This window comes from Solanum stenotomum, chromosome 1 (assembly GCF_019186545.1).
Source record: "Solanum stenotomum isolate F172 chromosome 1, ASM1918654v1, whole genome shotgun sequence".
Lineage (NCBI taxonomy): Eukaryota > Viridiplantae > Streptophyta > Magnoliopsida > Solanales > Solanaceae > Solanum > Solanum stenotomum.
In genome coordinates this window covers 59954754-59977105 of record NC_064282.1, presented here as the reverse complement: position 1 = coordinate 59977105, position 22352 = coordinate 59954754, and the positions used below count along the sequence as shown (strand labels likewise).

The following is a 22352-nucleotide window of genomic DNA, read 5'->3' as shown; positions in this document are numbered from 1 at the left end:
CAGAAAATGAAGGACTCTGTGGAATGCCTAACGAGCCATCAACATTGTTATCCATTGGCACTGATGCACTAATGGAGGGGATATTCATCAAAGGGTCTATTTGTGGTGCCGTTGGAGGAAACACTAAATTAGACATTGGAGGAGTAATCATCGGTGAAGGCATTGGATAAGCCATTGTTATTGGAAGGATTGGATAGGCCATTTCAGGATACCTTTGTGAAGATAACAAAGAAGGAACCTGTGAAAGATCCACAAGTGGAACTATTTGAGGAGGAGTCCTCAAAGGGGACATGAATTGAGGTATTTGAGCGGGAGTGTTTGAAGGAACCATTAATGGAGCCGTCAGAGGAACCATCGATGTTGGAGTTACATCAGGAACCAAATTAAGAGGAGCCCTTGGACTCTCGAAGTTGGTCCCACTAAGTACAGTAGACAAACCAAAAGAGGGATCTCGGATAGTACTGGAGCATCAACAGGTGCCAAAAGAGGAGCCCATGACATGTCGAAGCTGGTCCCACCATAATCCATCGGTCAAGCAATAGGTTGAGGATCATTTGATGTAAAACCTTCTTCGTGAGTTTTTGCTTTTATCCCATCATTTATCAGTTTGAGGTTTTTATTGATCACATAACAAAGATCTTTGAGATCTTCTGGGTGCCTACTATTGGGCATCTCTTCACCATTCAACAATCCATACATCTGGTTTGTATACTCCATTTTCTTGTTTTCCTTCCTCACCTTCTCAAGTTCCTTCTCAATTTTCTCGGTTATCTTTTCGTGTGTTTCCATGTTTTTTTATTTCTTCTCCTATGGAAGATCGATAAACTTTGTAAACATGCCGGTAGCAGCTTCATGATTTGGAAACAGCTCTGGTTCATTGTGGTAAGGGCTATTGACTAAGGTAGCAAATTCAACATCGCAAAGGGTGTTGAGTTCACGAGCCTTGGTTAAAAATTACTTTTGTCGTTTTCTATATGAGACTCTCCTCTCAGTGCTATTTTCCATGAAAGACAACTTCACTTTCTTTCTAACCATGGCTAAAAATGAGAAAGAGGAGGAGAAATGTGTTTATTAGGATATGGGGGATGAAATAGATTTATTATTCCTATTGTTGTTGTGTGTTACGTTTCTTTGCTAAGAATTGTCTTCTATTTATAGGGTACAAATAAATTTTTAAATAATTTGAATTAGAGAACACTTAGTTGTCATGGGTACTATTTTGGCATAAAAATAAATGAGGGTAGATTTGATACCAAATTAGATTCCATCATCTTGAGATTAATATAGTTATGACTCTAGTCTTATGTTGAGCAAATCTTTTTGAGTCAAAATTTTCTTATTAGGAAAATAATTTAATTGATTTAGATTTAAGTAAGTATTATCTATAAAAACAACTGACCATAGAGTATTAACAAATGTTTTTTAAAGAAAGATTGAAAATTTTTATATTTTAATTAATGAATGTAAAAGGATAAATTTTGAAACAAGTGAAAATTTGAAATATTGGCCAAAAAAATTGAAATATTAATTTTTAAAATATTTGAATAATATAATAAAAATTAATTTCATTATTAATAAAATTCAAATATTTATTGAATATTAAATGAAGGTATGTGTATGATTATTGCCATTGCAATGCTTGTAAAAGCATATTATAATTTTTTTCCAATTTTGGAAGAAACCATATTTAGTAGAAATTTTATATTGCTTTCAATTATATTAAAAATCAAATCATGCACAAATTTTAATTTTGTTACATTAAAAATTTTTTAAATCGTTTCAAGGCAAATTAGTACATAAATAATTGTACAAGACACTTACCAAACTAATGTCATTACACATATTGAGGAAATAACAAAGAATTTTGTTTCATTTTAAGACTAGTATTCAATTATATTAAAATTCAAATCATTCTCAAATTTTGTTTTTGTTACATTAAAATATTTCAAAATTAGTTTCGAGCAAAAGCAATACATAAAATAATTGCACAAAGCACTTACCAAACTAATGTGATTACACATATTGAGGAAAGATAAGTGAATTTTGTTTCATTTGAAGAATAATATTCAATTATATTAAAAATCAAATCATGCTCAAATTTAGTTTTTGTTTCATTAAGAAAGAATTCTAAATTTGTTTCGAGCAAAAACAACACATGAATAATTGCACAAGATACTTATCAAACTTATGTGTTTACACATATTGAGGAAATAAAAGAGAATTTTGTTTCGTTTTAAGAATATTATTCAAATATATTTAAAATCAAATCATTCTCATATTTGATTTTGTAACATTAAAAAAAATTCCAAGTTAGTTTCGAGCAAAAGCAATACATACAAAATATCGCAATTAAAATCTTGTTGAATCTTCTATCCTTAACCATATACGAAAAGGAAGTTAATATCTCCAAAGGTCACTTCACTTTGAAAATTTATCTAGTAAAATCATTAAACTTTATTTTGTATCAATAAAATCACTCAACTTACACATTTGTATCAATAAAATCACTCTTAATGCTTTTTTGAATTGTCTATCACAATATACCCTTAAATGTGAATTTCGTCATCTTCTTTCTTTTTTTCTCCCACAATTCTCATCAAAGCTAATGAACTGACTAAATGAATTAACTTTTAACAAATATAAAAATCAAAATAGTTATATTCATACTAATTAAAGACTATTCAAATTAATAATTTGACAATCTATGACAAGATCCAATTTCATCAACAAAGACCTTCTCCAAGACAAGCCAAATAAAGTTCTTATATATTATTCTTAATTTTAATCCCAACATATTTTTGCTGAACTTCACAATATCTTTTCTTTTCTTTTTTGGAGCTCTAAATTATTATTTTTAAAATAAAAAACTATTTATAGCTAAATTAATCATAAGCAAACAAAAAATTACTAATTCCATGAGTTGCTAGAGTGAGGTAAAGTTTAAGCCAAAATACATCTTAACAAATTCACGGGACTAAGAATGTTTTTATTGATACAAAGATCAAAGTTGGGAGATTTTATTGATATAAAGGTCTAAGTTGAGTGATTTCTTTTTGTACAAAACAAAGTTCAATGACTTTGCTAGATAAATTCTTAAAATTTAGTGATCTTTAGAAATATTAACTCTAAGAAAAAGCAAGTTGTTTTCACCACTGAACTCATTGCAAAGAGAAAAATAAAAAATGCATTTTCTCTCCCAAATCCCATTTCCTCTCTTCCAGAAATTGGAGTGATTACACTTTATTTAAGGAGGAAAATAATTAATAATCTTGATCCAAGAAATGTTATATATGTGGGTAAAACTTCTTCTGTTCTTTTTCTGTTTTTGGTTTTCTTTTTTACATATATACATTTTTTAAAATGTTATCCGAGGAAAACAACGTTTTTTTAAAGCACTTGAATATAACGAAGAAACAAGTACGCCCTTCAATAGTTAAACCACATAAAGAAAAAATCTTAGTTGATCGAAGAAATTTCAACCAGCCTAGCGATATTTGGATTAAATATCTTCTTTAATTTCTCAAGAAAATAATATCTTCTCCCCTAAACATTCATTCATCATCATTTTATTTTTATTTTTCCATCATGATTATAAATTTTGGCAACAATACAACTCGATTAAGGATGTTAAATTCAAAACATAAATGAAGGCAGGTAATATATTAAGTGTTTGTTATAATGTTCTCCTACTTTAATTAACCACACAAAAAGTACATTGCATAAAAAATGATCTTTAGAGGCAATGAATTAACGATAATAACTCAATTACCGCTATGTATGTATTTTTAGTGGCAATGAGCACACTTTGTAGATGTCCCTAAAGGCTTTAGAGACATTGGATTTGATGGCTCTGAACTATTGTCATGCTTAGAAATTTATTTTGAAACTGAAGTGCAGACATATCTACTTATAATTAAACTCTTACTAGAAAGATTAGATCAAAGGAGATGACAATAATTGGATTGATCAAGGAGGCTCTATTGCCTGATAAATTCGATACATAAAAAGTATTTTCTTAGAGTAAATATGAAGAATAACTTTAATTAATCTTCTATGTGTAAAAACTAGACAAAGCATATTCAGTAAGTAAAATAAAGTACAGCCTTTTTGACAAAGCAAGAAATTAAAGTTGGAAGTATAAATATAATCGAATAAGATGGATCCTAACAGACTTATAAAACAGTATAAATAGTAGACATTGATCATATATCCTTATAAGTTGTTGTGGTGGTGGTGATTTGCATCTTGTACATTAATTTCGAATAATGTATCATCAAGTAAAGTCATTATCTCATCATCATTCAAACTCAGTAACTCAGAAAATGGAGGACTCTGTGGAATGCCTAATGAGCCATCAACATTGTTAACCATTGGCACTAACGCACTCATGGAGGGGATATTCATCAAAGGGTCTATTTGTGGTGCCGTTGGAGGAAACACTAAATTAGACATTGGAGGAGTAATCATCGGTGAAGGCATTGGATAAGCCATTTTGTTGTTGGAAGGATTGGATAGGCCATTTCAGGATACCTTTGTGAAGATAACAAAGAAGGAACCTGGGAAAGATCCACAAGTGGAACCATTTGAGGAGGAGTCCTCAAAGGGGACATGACTTGAGGTATTTGAGCAGGAGCGTTTGAAGGAACTATTAATGGAGCCTTTAGAGGAACCATCAACGTTGGAGTTACATCAGGAACCAAAGTAAGAGCAGCCCTTGGTCTATCGAAGGTGGTCCCACTAGGTACAGTAGATGAAACCAAAAGAGGAATCTCGGATAGTACTGGAGCATCAACAGAGGCCAAAAGAGGAGCCCATGACATGTCGAAGCTGGTCCCACCAGAATCCATCGGTCCAGCAATAGGTTGAGGAGCATTTGATGTAGAACTTTCTTCGTGAGTTTTTGCTTTGCTCCCCTCATTTATCAATTTAAGGTTTTTATTGATCACATAACAGAGATCGTTGAGATCTTTTGGGTGCCTACTATTGGGCATCTATTCACCATTCAACAATCCATACATCTGGTTTGTAGACTCCATTTTCTTGTTTTCCTTCCTTACCTTCTCAAGTTCCTTCTCAATTTTCTCGATCCTTTTCTCGGTTATCTTTTCGTGTGTTTTCATGTTTTTTGATCTCTTCTCCTCTGGAAGATCGATAAACTTTGTAAACATGCCGGTAGCAGCTTCATGATTTGGAAACAACTCTGGTTCATTGTGGTAAGGGCTATTGACTAAGGTAGCCAATTCAACATCGCAAAGGGTGTTTAGTTCAGGAGCCTTGGTTAAAAATCCCATTTGTCGTTCTCTATATGAGGCTCTCCTCTCAGTTCTATTTTCCATGAAAGACAACTTCACTTTCTTTCTAACCGTGGCTAAAAATGAGAAAGAGGAGGAGAAATGTGTTTATTAGGATATGGGGGATGAAATGGATTTATTATTCTTATTGTTGTTGTGTGTTACGTTTCATTGCTAAGAATTGTCTTCTATTTATAGGGTACAAATAAATTTTTAAATAATTTGAATTAGAGAACACTTAGTTGTCATGGGTACTATTTTGGCATAAAAATAAATGAGGGTAGATTGGATACCAAATTAGATTCCCTCATCTTGAGATTAATATAGTTATGACTCTAGTCTTATGTTGAACAAATCTTTTTGAGTCAGAATTTTCTTATTAGGAAAATAATTTAATTGATTTAGATTTGAGTAAGTATTATCTATAAAAACAACTGACCATAGAGTATTAACAATTGTTTTTTAAAGAAAGATTGAAAATTTTTATATTTTAATTTATGAATGTAAAAGGATAAATTTTGAAACAAGTGAAAATTTGAAATATTGGCCAAAAAAAATGAAATATTAATTTTTAAAATATTTGAATAATATAATAAAAATTAATTTCATTATTAATAAAATTCAAATATTTATTGAATATTAAATGAAGGTATGTGTATGATTATAGCCATTGCAATGCTTGTAAAAGCATATTATAATTTTTTTCCAATTTTGGAAGAAACCATATTAAGTAGAAATTTTATATTGCTTTCAATTATAGTAAAAATCAAATCATGCTCAAATTTTAATTTTGTTACATTAATAAAATTTTAAATCAGTTTCAAGGCAAATTAGTACATAAATAATTGTACAAGACACTTACCAAACTAATGTCATTACACATACTGAGGAAAAAACAAAGAATTTTGTTTCATTTTAAGACTAGTATTCAATTATATTAAAATTCAAATCATTCTCAAATTTTGTGTTTGTTACATTAAAAAATTTCTAAATTAGTTTCGAGCAAAAGCAATACATAAAATAATTGCACAAAGCACTTACCAAACTAATGTGATTACACATATTGAGGAAAGATAAGTGAATTTTGTTTCATTTTAAGAATAATATTCAATTATATTAAAAATCAAATCAGGCTCAAATTTAGTTTTTGTTTCATTAAGAAAGAATTCTAAATTTGTTTCGAGCAAAAACAATACATGAATAATTACACAAGATACTTATCAAACTTATGTGTTTACACATATTGAGGAAATAAAAGAGAGTTTGTTATCATTTTAAGAATAGTATTCAAATATATTTAAAATCAAATCATTCTCATATTTGATTTTGTAACATTAAAAAAAATTCCAAGTTAGTTTCGAGCAAAAGCAATACATACAAAATATCGCAGTTAAAATCTTGTTGAATCTTCTATCCTTAACCATGTACGAAAAGGAAGTTAATATCTCCAATGGTCACTCAACTTTGAAAATTTATCTAATAAAATCATTAAACTTTGTTTTGTATCAATAAAATCACTCAACTTACACATTTGTATCAATAAAATCACTCAACTTACACATTTGTATCAATAAAATCACTCTTAATGCTTTTTTGAATTGTCTATCACAATATACCCTTAAATGTGAATTTCGTCATTTTCTTTCTTTTTTTCTCCCACAATTCTCGTCAAAGCTAATGAACTGACTAAATGAATTAACTTTTAACAAATATAAAAATCAAAATAGTTATATTCATACTAATTAAAGACTATTCAAATTAATAATTTGACAATCTATGACAAGATCCAATTTCATCAACAAAGACCTTCTCCAAGACAAGCCAAATAAAGTTCTTATATATTATTCTTAATTTTAATCCCAACATATTTTTGCTGAACTTCACAATATCTTTTCTTTTCTTTTTTGGAGCTCTAAATTATTATTTTTAAAATAAAAAACTATTTATAGCTAAATTAATCATAAGCAAACAAAAAATTACTAATTCCATGAGTTGCTAGAGTGAGGTAAAGTTTAAGCCAAAATACATCGTAACAAATTCACGGGACTAAGAATGTTTTTATTGATACAAAGATCAAAGTTGGGAGATTTTATTGATATAAAGGTCTAAGTTGAGTGATTTCTTTTTATACAAAACAAAGTTCAATGACTTTGCTGGATAAATTCTTAAAATTTAGTGATCTTTAGAAATATTAACGCCAAGAGAAAGCAAGTTGTTTTCACCACTGAACTCATTGCAAAGAGAAAAATAAAAAATGCATTTTCTCTCCCAAATCCCATTTCCTCTCTTCCAGAAATTGGAGTGATTACACTTTATTTAAGGAGGAAAATAATTAATAATCTTGATCCAAGAAATGTTATATATGTGGGTAAAACTTCTTTTCTTTTTCTGTTTTTGGTTTTCATTTATATATATATATATATATATATATTTTAAAATGTTATCCGAGGAAAACAACGTTTTTTTAAAGAACTTGAATATAACGAAGAAACATGTACGCCCTTCAATAGTTAAACCACATAAAGAAAAAATCTTAGTTGATCGAAGAAATTTCAACCCGCCTAACAATATTTGGATTAAATATCTTCTTCAATTTCTCAAGAAAATAATATCTTCTCCCCTAAACATTCATTCATCATCATTTTATTTTTATTTTTCCATCATAATTATAAATTTTGGCAACAATACAACTCGATTAAGGATGTTAAAATCAAAACATAAAGGAAGGCAAGTAATATATTAAGTTTTTGTTATGATGTTCTCATACTTTAATTAACCACACAAAAAGTACACTGCATAAAAAATGATCTTTAGAGGCAATGAATTAACGGTAATAACTCAATTACCGCTATGTATGTATTTTTAGTGGCTATGAGCACACTTTGTAGATGTCCCTAAAGGCTTTAGCGACATTGGATTTGATGGATCTGAACTATTGTCATGCTTAGAAATTTATTTTGAAACTGAAGTGCAGACATATCTACTTATAATTAAACTCTTACTAGCAAGATTAGATCAAAGGAGATGACAATAATTGGATTGATCAAGGAGGCTCTATTGCCTGATAAATTCGATACATAAAAAGTATTTTCTTAGAGTAAATATGAAGAATAACTTTAATTAACCTTCTATGTGAAAAAACTAGACAAAGCATATTCAGTAAGCAAAATAAATTACAGCTTTTTTGACAAAGCAAGAAATTAAAGTTGGAAGTATAAATAAACCCGAATAAGATGGGTCCTAACAGACTTATAAAACAGTATAAATAGTAGACATTGATCATATATCCTTATAAGTTGTTGTGGTGGTGGTGATTTGCATCTTGTACATTAATTTCGAATGATGTATCATCAAGTAAAGTCATTATCTCATCATCATTCAAACTCAGCAACTCAGAAAATGAAGGACTCTGTGGAATGCCAAATGAGCCATCAACATTGTTAACCATTGGCACTGATGCACTCATGGAGGGGATATTCATCAAAGGGTCTATATGTGGTGCCGTTGGCGGAAACACTAAATTAGACATTGGAGGAGTAAGCATCGGTGAAGGCATTGGATAAGCCATTGTTGTTGGAAGGATTGGATAGGCCATTTCAGGATACCTTTGTGAAGATAACAAAGAAGGAACCTGTGAAAGATCCACAAGCGGAACCATTAGAGGAGGATTCCTCCAAGGGGAAATGAATTGAGGTATTTGAGCAGGAGCGTTTGAAGGAATCATTAATAGAGCCTTTAGAGGAACCATCAATGTTGGAGTTACATCAGGAACCAAAGTAAGAGGAGCCCTTGGCCTCTCGAAGGTGGTCTCACTAGGTATAGTAGATGAAACCAAAAGAGGAATCTTTGATAGTACTGGAGCATCAACAGAGGCCAAAAGAGGAGCCCATGACATGTCGAAGCTGGTCCAACCAGAATCCATCGGTCCAGCAATAGGTTGAGGAGCATTTGATATAGAACTTTCTTCGTGTGTTTTTGCTTTGATCCCCTCATTTATTAGTTTAAGGTTTTTATTGATCACATAACAGAGATCGTTGAGATTTTCTGGGTGCCTACTATTGGGCATCTCTTCACCATTCAACAATCCATATATCTGGTTTGTATACTCCATTTTCTTGTTTTCCTTCCTTACCTTTTCAAGTTACTTCTCAATTTTCTCGATCCTTTTCTCGGTTATCTTTTCGTGTGTTTTCATGTTTTTTGATCTCTTCTCCTCTGAAAGATCGATAAACTTTGTAAACATGCCGGTAGCAACTTCATGATTTGGAAACAGCTCTGGTTCATTGTGGTAAGGGCTATTGACTAAGGTAGCCAATTCAACATCGCAAAGGGTGTTTTGTTCAGGAGCCTTGGTTAAAAATCCCTTTTGTCGTTTTCTATATGAGACTCTCCTCTCAGTGCTATTTTCCATGAAAGCCAACTTCACTTTCTTTCTAACCATGACTAAAAATGAGAAAGAGGAGGAGAAATGTGTTTATTAGGATATGGGGGATGAAATGGAATTATTATTCTTATTGTTGTTGTGTGTTACGTTTCATTGCTAAGAATTGTCTTCTATTTATAGGGTACAAATAAATTTTTAAATAATTTGAATTAGAGAACACTTAGTTGTCATGGGTACTATTTTGGCATAAAAATAAATGAGGGTAGATTTGATACCAAATTAGATTCCCTCATCTTGAGATTAATATAGTTATGACTCTAGTCTTATGTTGAACAAATCTTTTTGAGTCAGAATTTTCTTATTAGGAAAATAATTTAATTGATTTAGATTTAAGTAAGTATTATCTATAAAAACAACTGACCATAGAGTATTAACAATTGTTTTTTAAAGAAAGATTGAAAATTTTTATATTTTAATTTATGAATGTAAAAGGATAAATTTTGAAACAAGTGAAAATTTGAAATATTGGCCAAAAAAATTGAAATATTAATTTTTAAAATATTTGAATAATATAATAAAAATTAATTTCATTATTAATAAAATTCAAATATTTATTGAATATTAAATGAAGGTATGTGTATGATTATTGCCCTTGCAATGCATATAAAAGCATATTATAATTTTTTTCCAATTTTGGAAGAAACCATATTTAGTAGAAATTTTATATTGCTTTCAATTATTAAAAATCAAATCATGCTCAAATTTTAATTTTGTTACATTAATAAAATTTTAAATCAGTTTCAAGGCAAATTAGTACATAAATAATTGTACAAGACACTTACCAAACTAATGTCATTACACATATTCGGGAAAAAACAAAGAATTTTGTTTCATTTTAAGACTAGTATTCAATTATATTAAAATTCAAATCATTCTCAAATTTTGTTTTTTTACATTAAGAAATTTCTAAATTACTTTCGAGCAAAAGCAATACATAAAATAATTGCACAAAGCACTTACCAAACTAATGTGATTATACATATTGAGGAAAGATAAGTGAATTTTGTTTCATTTTAAGAATAAAATTCAATTATATTAAAAATCAAATCATGCTCAAATTTAGTTTTTGTTTCATTGAGAAAGAATTCCAAATTTGTTTCGAGCAAAAACTATACATGAATAATTGCACATGATACTTATCAAACTTATGTGTTTACACATATTGAGGAAATAAAAGAGAATTTTGTTTCATTTTAAGAATAGTATTCAAATATATTTAAAATCAAATCATTCTCAAATTTGATTTTGTACCATTAAAAAAAATTCCATGTTAGTTTCGAGCAAAAGCAATACATACAAAATATCGCAATTAAAATCTTGTTGAATCTTCTATCCTTAACTATGTACGAAAAGGAAGTTAATATCTTCAAAAGTCACTCAACTTTGAAAATTTATCTAGTAAAATCATTAAACTTTGTTTTGTATCAATAAAATCACTCAACTTACACATTTGTATCAATAAAATCACTCTTAATGCTTTTTTGACTTGTCTATCACAATATACCCTTAAATGTGAATTTCGTCATCTTCTTTCTTTTTTTCTCCCACAATTCTCGTCAAAGCTAATGAACTGACTAAATGAATTAACTTTTAACAAACATAAAAATCAAAATAGTTATATTCATACTAATTAAAGACTATTCAAATTAATAATTTGACAATCTATGACAAGATCCAATTCCATCAACAAAGACCTTCTCCAAGACAAGCCAAATAAAGTTCTTATATATTATTCTTAATTTTAATCCCAACATATTTTTTCTGAACTTCACAATATCTTTTCTTTTCTTTTTTGGAGCTCTAAATTATTATTTTTGTTTAAAAAAACTCTTTATAAGTAAATTAATCATAAGCAAACAAAAAATTACTAATTCCATGAGTTGCTAGAGTGAGGTAAAGTTTAAGCCAAAATACATCGTAACAAATTCACGTGACTAAGAAAGTTTTTATTGATACAAAGATCAAAGTTGAGAGATTTTATTGATATAAAGGTCTAATTGGAGTGATTTCTTTTTATACAAACCAAAGTTCAATGACTTTGCTAGATAAATTCTTAAAATTTAGTGATCTTTAGAAATATTAACTCTAAGAAAAAGCAAGTTGTTTTCACCATTGAACTCATTGCAAAGAGAAAAATAAAAAATGAATTTTCTCTCCCAAATCCCATTTCCTCTCTTCCAGAAATTGGAGTGATTACACTTTATTTAAGGAGGAAAATAATTAATAATCTTGATCCAAGAAATGTTATATATGTGGGTAAAACTTCTTCTTTTCTTTTTCTGTTTTTGATTTTCTTTTTCATATATATATATATTTTTTAAAATGTTATCCGAGGAAAACAACGTGTTTTTAAAGCACTTGAATATAACGAAGAAACAAGTAGGCCCTTCAATAGTTAAAGCACATAAAAGAAAATCTTAGTTGATCGAAGAAATTTCAACCCGCCTAGCACTATTTGGATTAAATATCTTCTTCAATTTCTCAAGAAAATAATATCTTCTCCCCTAAACATTCATTCATCATCATTTTATTTTTATTTTTCTATCATGATTATAAATTTTGGCAACAATACAACTCGATTAAGGATGTTAAAATCAAAACATAAATGAAGGCAAGTAATATATTAACTGTTTGTTATAATAACTCAATTACCGCTATGTATGTATTTTTAGTGGCAATGAGCACACTTTGTAGATGTCCCTAAAGGCTTTAGCGACATTGGATTTGATGGCTCTGAACTATTGTCATGCTTAGAAATTTATTTTGAAACTGAAGTGCAGACATATCTACTTATAATTAAACTCTTACTAGCAAGATTAGATCAAAGGAGATGACAATAATTGGATTGATCAAGGAGGCTCTATTGCCTGATAAATTCGATACATAAAAAGTATTTTCTTAGAGTAAATATGAAGAATAACTTTAATTAACCTTCTATGTGAAAAAACTATACAAAGTATATTCAATAAGCAAAATAAAGTACAGCCTTTTTGACAAAGCAAGAAATTAAAGTTGGAAGTATAAATATACTCGAATAAGATGGATCCTAACAGACTTATAAAACAGTATAAATAGTAGACATTGATCATATATCCTTATAAGTTGTTGTGGTGGTGGTGATTTGCATGTTGTACATTAATTTTGAATGATGTATCTGTCACGACCCGAGCCTACACCCTGGACGTGGCCGGCACTCGAAGACCATTGCTGGTCCCCAAGCGAACCCTCATCCTGGCTGACTACAAGCGGAAAACTGATTCAAGCATACAAAGCTTAAAAACTGAAATAAAAGTTCATAAAACTTAAATACAAACTTTAAGTCCAAAGAAAACTCTGTATAATAAAATATATATACAACTCGCCATAAAAAGACAACTTTAGTCTTTAAAACATTTAATAAAATAAATGATACAGACTTCTCAACTGTACTGACTATCTATGAAGCCTCTAACTAACAAAGATGGAAGTCGGGACAAGATCCGTGACATCCTAACCACTGATATAACTGAAAGGTAAATGAAATCCTCCGAAAGTAAGGAGGCTCACCATAGCTAACTCGAACTCTCGGATGTATCAACGAAGCTCCTGTTGATCATCCTGAATACATGTGTCTGCATCATGAAAAGATGCAGGCCAAATGGCTCAGTACGTGGAATGTACGAGCATGTAAGAGGAATTCTAAAACATAAACATAAGCTTGAAACTTGATAGAAATGAAACATACTTACCTCTTCTCAAACTTACTCAACTCAAGGAATACTCAAGGGTACTCAAAACTACTCAAACTTACTCAACTCAGAAGTACTCCAGGATAAGATACTCAACTCCGAGATTAGATACTCAACTCAAGGATATGATATTCGACTCAAAGATATGATATTCGACTCTGGATACTCAACTCTGGATACTCAACTTTGAATACTCAACTCAATATGACTGAACTCATTTCAATATAAAGCAATTTAAAACAAGTGCAATATAAAGAAACAAACTGTTTAAAAACATGCTGTGAAATCTGTGTGTATGCAAGGATACAACATAACTCTGAAATGTATATAAAAATACAATAAACTGATGTATATAAAAATACAATAACTTCTGTGGGAGTTTCTCTAACCGACAACCATCACATAAGAGCTATAGTGATGATACAGCGATCTACCTCACGCTGCCAGCGCATCCTATACCCGGCCAAAGGTATAGGACCTGAACTGCCTAATGGATCCACTAGTCTATTTCGAAAAAGGTTCATCTAAAAAGTATGACCCTTTTCTACCCATGGTGGCTACATGGTTTATGGAGGCTGTGAGTTGTCTAAACTCTCCCCCATATCGGTGCTCAATACTACTCCCAAAAATATACTAGCTCTTATGTTTTAAAAACATACTTCTTTCTGCTGATTTGAGATAATTGCTCAAAAACTTAGCTCAAAGGCTATCTTGGAAATCTCAGTTTCCCTGCTTGCTTCATTTAGAAAGCTATTACTCTTTTCTGAAAACTAGCCCGAAGGCCCTTTGGAAATCTCAGTTTCCGTTCTTATTTAAATGTGAAAACATTTATAAACTCTTTGGGAATACTTAGTCCCCATATACTTTTGAAGAAAAAGACTTCAAACTTTACTCTTTACTCTTTACTGAACTCAAAACTTAAGTCTTAAAACAAAGTTAAAACGTTTGTAAAAGACTTCTTAAAATATGGTTCATACCGAATTATGGACATGAACTACTCAATGCAAGGTTTTCAATAACCATAGATAGAACTCAAATACTTGGAACTCAAGAACTTCAATGATATTACTAATTTCAAGAATGCTCAACTCAGAGGGTTCGTGCGGAATTATAAGCATGAACGACTCAACTCAAAGACTCAAAGATACTTCTCTTCTCAAGACTGCTCGACTTATAGGATTCATGCGGAATTATGGGCATGAACAATTCAACTCAAAGACTTTATGGGTAACATGTAATAGTCCCATGCTTAGAAATATAATCTCAAAGGGGATTAGGAACTCAATACTCAAGACTTAGAACTTGAAGATACTACTCCTCTCAAAGATACTCAACTTCTGGAGTTCATGCGGAATTTATGGGCATGAACGACTTGACTCGTAGGTCTACATAACATTATGAAACTCATGTATGTGACTCTTCTCATTCTCTGACTTACTTCCTCAAAACTTAGTTCAAATCGATAGTTGATCTCAAAGGATTCACAATTGAACTCAAAGGCTTCCTTGAACTCTACTCTTAACTCTCTCTTGAATTTGAATTATGAATTCAAGAGTTATGATTCATGATATGAAGGATCTCAATAACAATATAGCTATTCGATAATTAGGAATATAACTTTTAAAAGAAACGTGAATTCAAGAACTCAAAATCAACTTATCTCAAGAATACTCAAATCTAGGGAAAGTTTCCTAGATTACTCTTTTACTGATCTGAAAGTAGATGTAGGGTGTGAGGACGAACTAGTCCAACACTATGATAGCCTTACATACCTAGAAGAACAAGATTATTGAAGAATCTTGAAGAATCTTTAAGAATCTTGAAGAAGAACTTGATTAGAAGCCTTGAAACCCTAGCTTGAAGGTAAACAATCAAGAAGACCTTTCTTGAGATTCTCGAGTTAGTTTCTTAAAATCTCTATAGCCAAAAATTATGATTTTCATGAGTGAAGATGAAAATCTGATTGTTTTGAGCTTTTTATTAGTCAAGAAATTCGTTGATGGTTTTCTTGGAGGTAAAAAGACAAAAACCGATTATTTTCAATATTTTCCCGTCGGCTAATTCGTAACAGCACTGTATAGGTTACTAAAATAGTCATAACTTTTTACTCAGATATTGGATTGACGTGAAATTGGTGGGGTTGGAAAGTAGATTCAATTACCTTTAATTGGATAGGTTATGGCTCACGTAACTCTTAATATTCTAAGAGATATGGTCGTTTAAAGTTGACCTAAGCAGAATCTTACTTCAAAACTTAATAAACTTCAAGAACTCATCAAGAACTTAAATCCATAAATTTCAAGAACGAAATTACGCTGAATAAATCATGATTGGCGTGTGGGTGAAAGAACCCAACACTATGGAAGCTTACATACCTCTTAGGGATTAAACCCATGGCGAAAATCCGCAACAAGATGCAAGAATCTCGACGAACGCTTTCATCCTTTCTCTTTTCTCCTCTTTTCTCTTCTTCTTTTCTCTTCTTGAATTCTCAACTAAAACCTTAAGCGTATTTTAGAATTATAAAATTGAACCTAATAAGATTATACACTTAAAATATTACTAAAAACGAAATAAATCTGATTGGGTAAGGAAAAGACCAAACTACACCTCTAAAACCCGGTTTTGACTTTCCTTAACTGGACAACCTAACTTCAAAAGGCCATAGCTCACTCATCCGACCTCAAAACTTATCAAACTCGGCGGCGTTGGAAAGATAATTCAAAGATGTTTCCTACGGTATCTGGTAGAACGCCTAAATCATCCTGAGCTAGGAGTTATGGTCGTTTGAAGTCAACCCAAAACTCATTCTTAGCTTAACTTGTAAAATTTCAGATTTAATTCTTTTTGGAACTCAAGCTACTACATCTAATGACCTTAACACTTAAGAAATTTTTAATTCCTTGCAAAAATCTCACTCACTACGAAGGAAGGTTCGGGTCTTAGCGCAAAAAAATTCTGGGGTGTTACAGTATCATCAAGTAAAGTCATTATCTCATCATCATTCAAACTCAGCAACTTAGAAAATGAAGGACTATGTGGAATGCCTAATGAGGCATCAACATTGTTAACCATTGGCACTGATGCACTCATGGAGGGGATATTCATCAAAGGGTCTATTTGTGGTGCCGTTGGAGGAAACACTAAATTAGACATTGGAGGAGTAATCATCGGTGAAGGCATTGGATATGCCATTGTTGTTGGAAGGATTGGATAGGCCATTTCAGGATACCTTTGTGAAGATAACAAAGAAGGAACCTGTGAAAGATCCACAAGTGGAACCATTTGAGGAGGAGTCCTCAAAGGGGACATGAATTGAGGTATTTGAGCAGGAGTGTTTGTAGGAACCATTAATGGAGCCGTCAGACGAATCATCGATGTTGGAGTTAAATCAGGAACCAAAGTAAGAGGAGCCCTTGGCCTCTCGAAGGTGGTCCTACTAGGTACAGTAGATGAAATCAAAAGAGGTATCTCAGATAGTACTGGAGCATCAACAGGGGCAAAAAGAGGAGCCCATGACATGTCGAAGCTGGTCCCACCAGAATCCATCGGTCCAGCAGTAGGTTGAGGAGCATTTGATGTAGAACCTTCTTCGTGAGTTTTTGCTTTGATCCCATCATTTATCAGTTTGAGGTTTTTATTGATCACATAACAGAGATCGTTGAGATCTTCTGGGTGCCTACTATTGGGCATCTCTTCATCATTCAACAATCCATACATCTGGTTTGTATACTCCATTTTCTTGTTTTCCTTCCTTACCTTCTCAAGTTCCTTCTCAATTTTCTCGATCCTTTTCTCGGTTATCTTTTCGTGTGTTTTCATGTTTTTTGATCTCTTCTCCTCTGGAAGATCGATAAACTTTGTAAACATGCCGGTAGCAGCTTCATGATTTGGAAACAGCTCTGGTTCATTGTGGTAAGGGCTATTGACTAAGGTAGAAAATTCAACATCGCAAAGGGTGTTGAGTTCATGAGTCTTGGTTAAAAATCCCTTTTGTCGTTTTCTATATGAGACTCTCCTCTCAGTGCTATTTTCCATGAAAGCCAACTTCACTTTCTTTCTAACCATGGTTAAAAATGAGAAAGAGGAGGAGAAATGTGATTATTAGGATATGGGGGATGAAATGGATTTATTATTCTTATTGTTGTTGTGTGTTACGTTTCATTGCTAAGAATTGTCTTCTATTTATAGGGTTAAAATAAATTTTTAACTAATTTGAATTAGAGAACACTTAGTTGTCACGGGTACTATTTTGGCATAAAAATAAATGAGGGTAGATTTGATACCAAATTAGATTCCCTCATCTTGAGATTAATATAGTTATGACTCTAGTCTTATGTTGAACAAATCTTTTTGAGTCAAAATTTTCTTATTAGGAAAATAATTTAATTGATTTAGATTTAAGTAAGTATTATCTATAAAAACAACTGACCATTGAGTATTAACAAATGTTTTTTTAAAGAAAGATAGAAAATTTTTATATTTTAATTTATGAATGTAAAAGGATAAATTTTGAAACAAGTGAAAATTTGAAATATAGGCCAAACAAATTGAAATATCGATTTTAAAAATATTTGAATAATATAATAAAAATTAATTTCATTATTAATAAAATTCAAATATTTATTCAATATTAAATATAGATATGTGTATGATTATTGCCATTGCAATGCTTATAAAAGCATAATATAATTTTTTTCCAATTTTGGAAGAAACCATATTTAGTAGAAATTTTATATTGCTTTCAATTATATTAAAAATCAAATCATGCTCAAATTTTAATTTTGTTACATTAAAAATTTTTTAAATCAGTTTCAAGGAAAATTAGTACATAAATAATTGCACAAGCCACTTACCAAACTAATGTGTTTACACATATTGAGGAAATAACAAAGAATTTTGTTTCATTTTAAGACTAGTATTCAATTATATTAAAATTCAAATCATTCTCAAATTTTGTTTTTGTTACAATAAAAAATTTCTAAATTAGTTTCGAGTAAAAGCAATACATAAAATAATTGCACAAAGCACTTACAAAACTAATGTGATTACACATATTGAAGAAAGATAAGTGAATTTTGTTTCATTTTAAGAATAATATTCAATTATATTAAAAATCAAATCATGCTCAAATTTAGTTTTTGTTTCATTAAGAAAGAATTCTAAATTTGTTTCGAGCAAAAACAATACATGAATAATTGCACAAGATACTTATCAAACTTATGTGTTTACACATATTGAGGAAATAAAAGAGAATTTTGTTTCATTTTAAGAATAGTATTCAAATATATTTAAAATCAAATCATTCTCAAATTTGATTTTGTTACATTAAATAAAATTCCAAGTTAGTTTCGAGCAAAAGCAATACATACAAAATATCGCAATTAAAATCTTGTTGAATCTTCTATCCTTAACCATATATGAAAAGGAAGTTTTATTGATATAAAGGTCTAAGTTGAGTGATTTCTTTTTATACAAAACAAAGTTCAATGACTTTGCTAGATAAATTCTTAAAATTTAGTGATCTTTAGAAATATTAACTCTAAGAAAAAGCATGTTGTTTTCACCACTGAACTCATTGCAAAGAGAAAAATAAAAAATGAATTTTCTCTCCCAAATCCCATTTCCTCTCTTCCAGAAATTGGAGTGATTACACTTTATTTAAGGAGGAAAATAATTAATAATCTTGATCCAAGAAATGTTATATATGTGGGTAAAACTTCTTCTTTTCTTTTTCTGTTTTTGGTTTTCTTTTTCATAAATATATAGTTTTTAAAATGTTATTCGAGAAAAACAACGTTTTTTTAAAGCACTTGAATATAACGAAGAAACAAGTACGCCCTTCAATAGTTAAACCACATAAAGAAAAAATCTTAGTTGAGCGAAAAAATTTCAACCTGCCTTGCAATATTTGTATTAAATATCTTCTTTAATTTCTCAAGAAAAAATTATCTTCTCCCCTAAACATTCATTTATCATCATTTTGTTTTTATTTTTCCGTCATGATTATAAATTTTGGCAACAATACAACTCGATTAAGGATGTTAAAATCAAAACATAAATGAAGGCAAGTAATATATTAAGTGTTTGTTATAATGTTCTCATACTTTAATTAACCACACAAAAAGTACACTGCATCAAAAATGATCTTTAGAGGCAATGAATTAACGATAATAACTCAATTACCGCTATGTATGTATTTTTAGTGGTAATAAGCACACTTTGTAGATGTCCCTAAAGGCTTTAGCGACATTGGATTTGATGGCTCTGAACTATTGTCATGCTTAAATATTTATTTTGAAACTGAAGTGCAGACATATCTACTTATAATTAAACTCTTACTAGCAAGATTAGATCAAAGGAGATGACAATAATTGGATTGATCAAGGAGGCTCTATTGCCTGATAAATTCGATACATAAAAAGTATTTTTTTGGAGTAAATATGAAGAATAACTTTAATTAACCTTCTATGTGAAAAAACTAGACAAAGCATATTCAGTAAGCAAAATAAATTACAGCCTTTTTGACAAAGCAAGAAATTAAAGTTGGAAGTATAAATATAATCGAATAAGATAGATCCTAACAGACTTATAAAATAGTATAAATAGTAGACATTGATCATATATCCTTATAAATTGTTGTGGTGGTGGTGATTTGTATCTTGTACATTAATGTCGAATAATGTAGCATCAAGTAAAGTCATTATCTCATCATCATTCAAACTCAGCAAATCAGAAAATGAAGGACTTTGTGGAATTCCTAATGAGCCATCAACATTGTTATCCATTGGCACTGATGCACTAATGGAGGGGATATTGATCAAAGGGTCTATTTGTGGTGCTGTTGGAGGAAACACTAAATTAGACATTGGAGGAGTAATCATCGGTGAAGACATTGGATAAGCCATTGTTGTTGGAAGGATTGGATAGGCCATTTCAGGATACCTTTGTAAAGATAACAAAGAAGGAACCTGTGAAAGATCCATAAGTGGAACCATTTGAGGAGGAGTCCTTAAAGGGGACATGAATTGAGGTATTTGAGCAGGAGCGTTTGAAGGAACCATTAATGGAGCCTTTAGAGGAACCATCGATGTTGGAGTAACATCAGGAACCAAATTAAGAGGAGCCCTTGGCCTCTCGAAGTTGGTCCCACGAGGTACAGTAGATGAAACCAAAAGAGGAATCTCGAATAGTACTGGAGCATCAACAGGGGCCAAAAGAGGAGCCCATGACATATCGAAGCTGGTCCCACCAGAATCCATCGGTCCAGCAATAGGTTGAGGAGCATTTGATGTAGAACCTTCTTCGTGAGTTTTTGCTTTGATCCCATCATTTATCAGTTTGAGGTTTTTATTGATCACATAACAGAGATCGTTGAGATCTTTTGGGTGCCTACTATTGGGCATCTCTTCACCATTCAACAATCCATACATCTGGTTTGTATACTCCATTTTCTTGTTTTTCTTCCTTTCCTTCTCAATTTCCTTCTCAATTTTCTCGATCCTTTTCTCGGTTATCTTTTCGTTTGTTTTCATGTTTTTTGATTCCTTCTCCTCAGGAAGATCGATAAGCTTTGTAAACATGCTGGTAGAAGCTTCATGATTTGGAAACAGCTCAGGTTCATTGTGGTAAGGGCTATTGACTAAGGTAGCCAATTCAACATCGCAAAGGGTGTTGAGTTCACGAGTCTTGGTTAAAAATCCCTTTTGTCGTTTTCTATATGAGACTCTCATCTCAGTATTATTTTCCATGAAAGCTAACTTCACTTTCTTTCTAGCCATGGCTAAAAATGAGAAAGAGGAGGAGAAATGTGTTTATTAGGATATGGGGGATGAAATGGATTTTTTATTCTTATTGTTGTTGTGTGTTACGTTTCTTTGCTAAGAATTGTCTTTTCTTTATAGGGTACAAATAAATTTTTAAATAATTTGAATTAGAGAACACTTAGTTTTCGTGGGTACTATTTTTGCATAAAAATAAATGAGGGTAGATTTGATATCAAATTAGATTCCATCATCTTGAGATTACTATAGTTATGACTCTATTCTTATGTTGAACAAATCTTTTTGAGTCAAATTTTTCTTATTAGGAAAATAATTTAATTGATTTAGATTTAAGTAAGTATTATCTATAAAAAAAAAAAACTGACCATAGAGTATTAACAAATGCTTTTTTAAAGAAAGATTGAAAATTTTATATTTTAATTTATGAATGTAAAAGGATAAATTTTGAAACAAGTGAAAATTTGAAATATTGGCCAAAAAAATTGAAAGATTAATTTTAAAAATATTTGAATAATATAATAAAAATTAATTTCATTATTAATAAAATTCAAATATTTATTGAATGTTAAATGAAGTTATGTGTATGATTATTGCCATTGCAATGCTTATAGAAGGAAATTGTAATTTTTTCAAATTTTGGAAGAAACCATATTTAGTAGAAATTTTATATTGCTTTCAACTATATTAAAAATCAAATCAGGCTCAAATTTTAATTTTGTTATAATAAAAAAAATTCTAAATCAGTTTCATGGCAAATCTGTACATAAATAATTGCACAAGACACTTACCAAACTAATGTGTTTACACATATTGAGGAAATAACAAAGAATTTTGTTTCATTTTAAGAATAGTATTCAATTATATTAAAATTCAAATCATTCTCAAATTTTGTTTTTGTTACATTAAAAAATTTCTAAATTAGTTTCGAGCAAAAGCAATACATAAAATAATTGCACAAAACACCTACCAAACTAATGTGTTTACACATATTGAAGAAAGAAAAGTGAATTTTGTTTAATTTTAAGAATAATATTCAATTATATTAAAAATCAAATCATGCTCAAATATAGTTTTTGTTACATTAAGAAAGAATTCTAAAGTAGTT

General features: G+C 30.5%; 2 protein-coding genes and 3 pseudogenes across 2 annotated transcripts; all 5 read right to left on the bottom strand.

The window, feature by feature from the left end:
• The window catches only part of LOC125862154 (agamous-like MADS-box protein AGL80), a 31353-nt pseudogene extending 30318 nt beyond the window's left edge, over window positions 1–1035 (bottom strand).
• Window positions 1036–4212: 3177 nt separating this feature from the next.
• LOC125854889 (agamous-like MADS-box protein AGL80) lies at window positions 4213–5463 on the bottom strand (annotated as a pseudogene).
• A 3117-nt stretch (window positions 5464–8580) lies between these two features.
• On the bottom strand, window positions 8581–9732 carry LOC125862128 (agamous-like MADS-box protein AGL80; annotated as a pseudogene).
• A 2852-nt stretch (window positions 9733–12584) lies between these two features.
• Window positions 12585–17531, bottom strand: LOC125854879 (agamous-like MADS-box protein AGL80). Its single transcript, XM_049534480.1, has 2 exons — window positions 16434–17531; window positions 12585–12602 (listed from the first exon to the last, which is right to left on the bottom strand). The coding sequence occupies exons 1-2, from the start codon at window positions 17529–17531 to the stop codon at window positions 12585–12587; spliced, it is 1116 nt and encodes a 371-aa protein (XP_049390437.1).
• A 2561-nt stretch (window positions 17532–20092) lies between these two features.
• On the bottom strand, window positions 20093–21244 carry LOC125862137 (agamous-like MADS-box protein AGL80). The gene has a single exon (XM_049542141.1). The coding sequence runs from the start codon at window positions 21242–21244 to the stop codon at window positions 20093–20095; it is 1152 nt and encodes a 383-aa protein (XP_049398098.1).
• Between the last annotated feature and the right edge of the window lie 1108 nt (window positions 21245–22352).

Excerpts from the sequence above, each read along its gene's own strand:
- LOC125854879 (XM_049534480.1), bottom strand. The coding sequence starts at position 17,531 with ATGGTTAGAAAGAAAGTGAAGTTGGCTTTCATGGAAAATAGCACTGAG.
- LOC125862137 (XM_049542141.1), bottom strand. The coding sequence starts at position 21,244 with ATGGCTAGAAAGAAAGTGAAGTTAGCTTTCATGGAAAATAATACTGAG.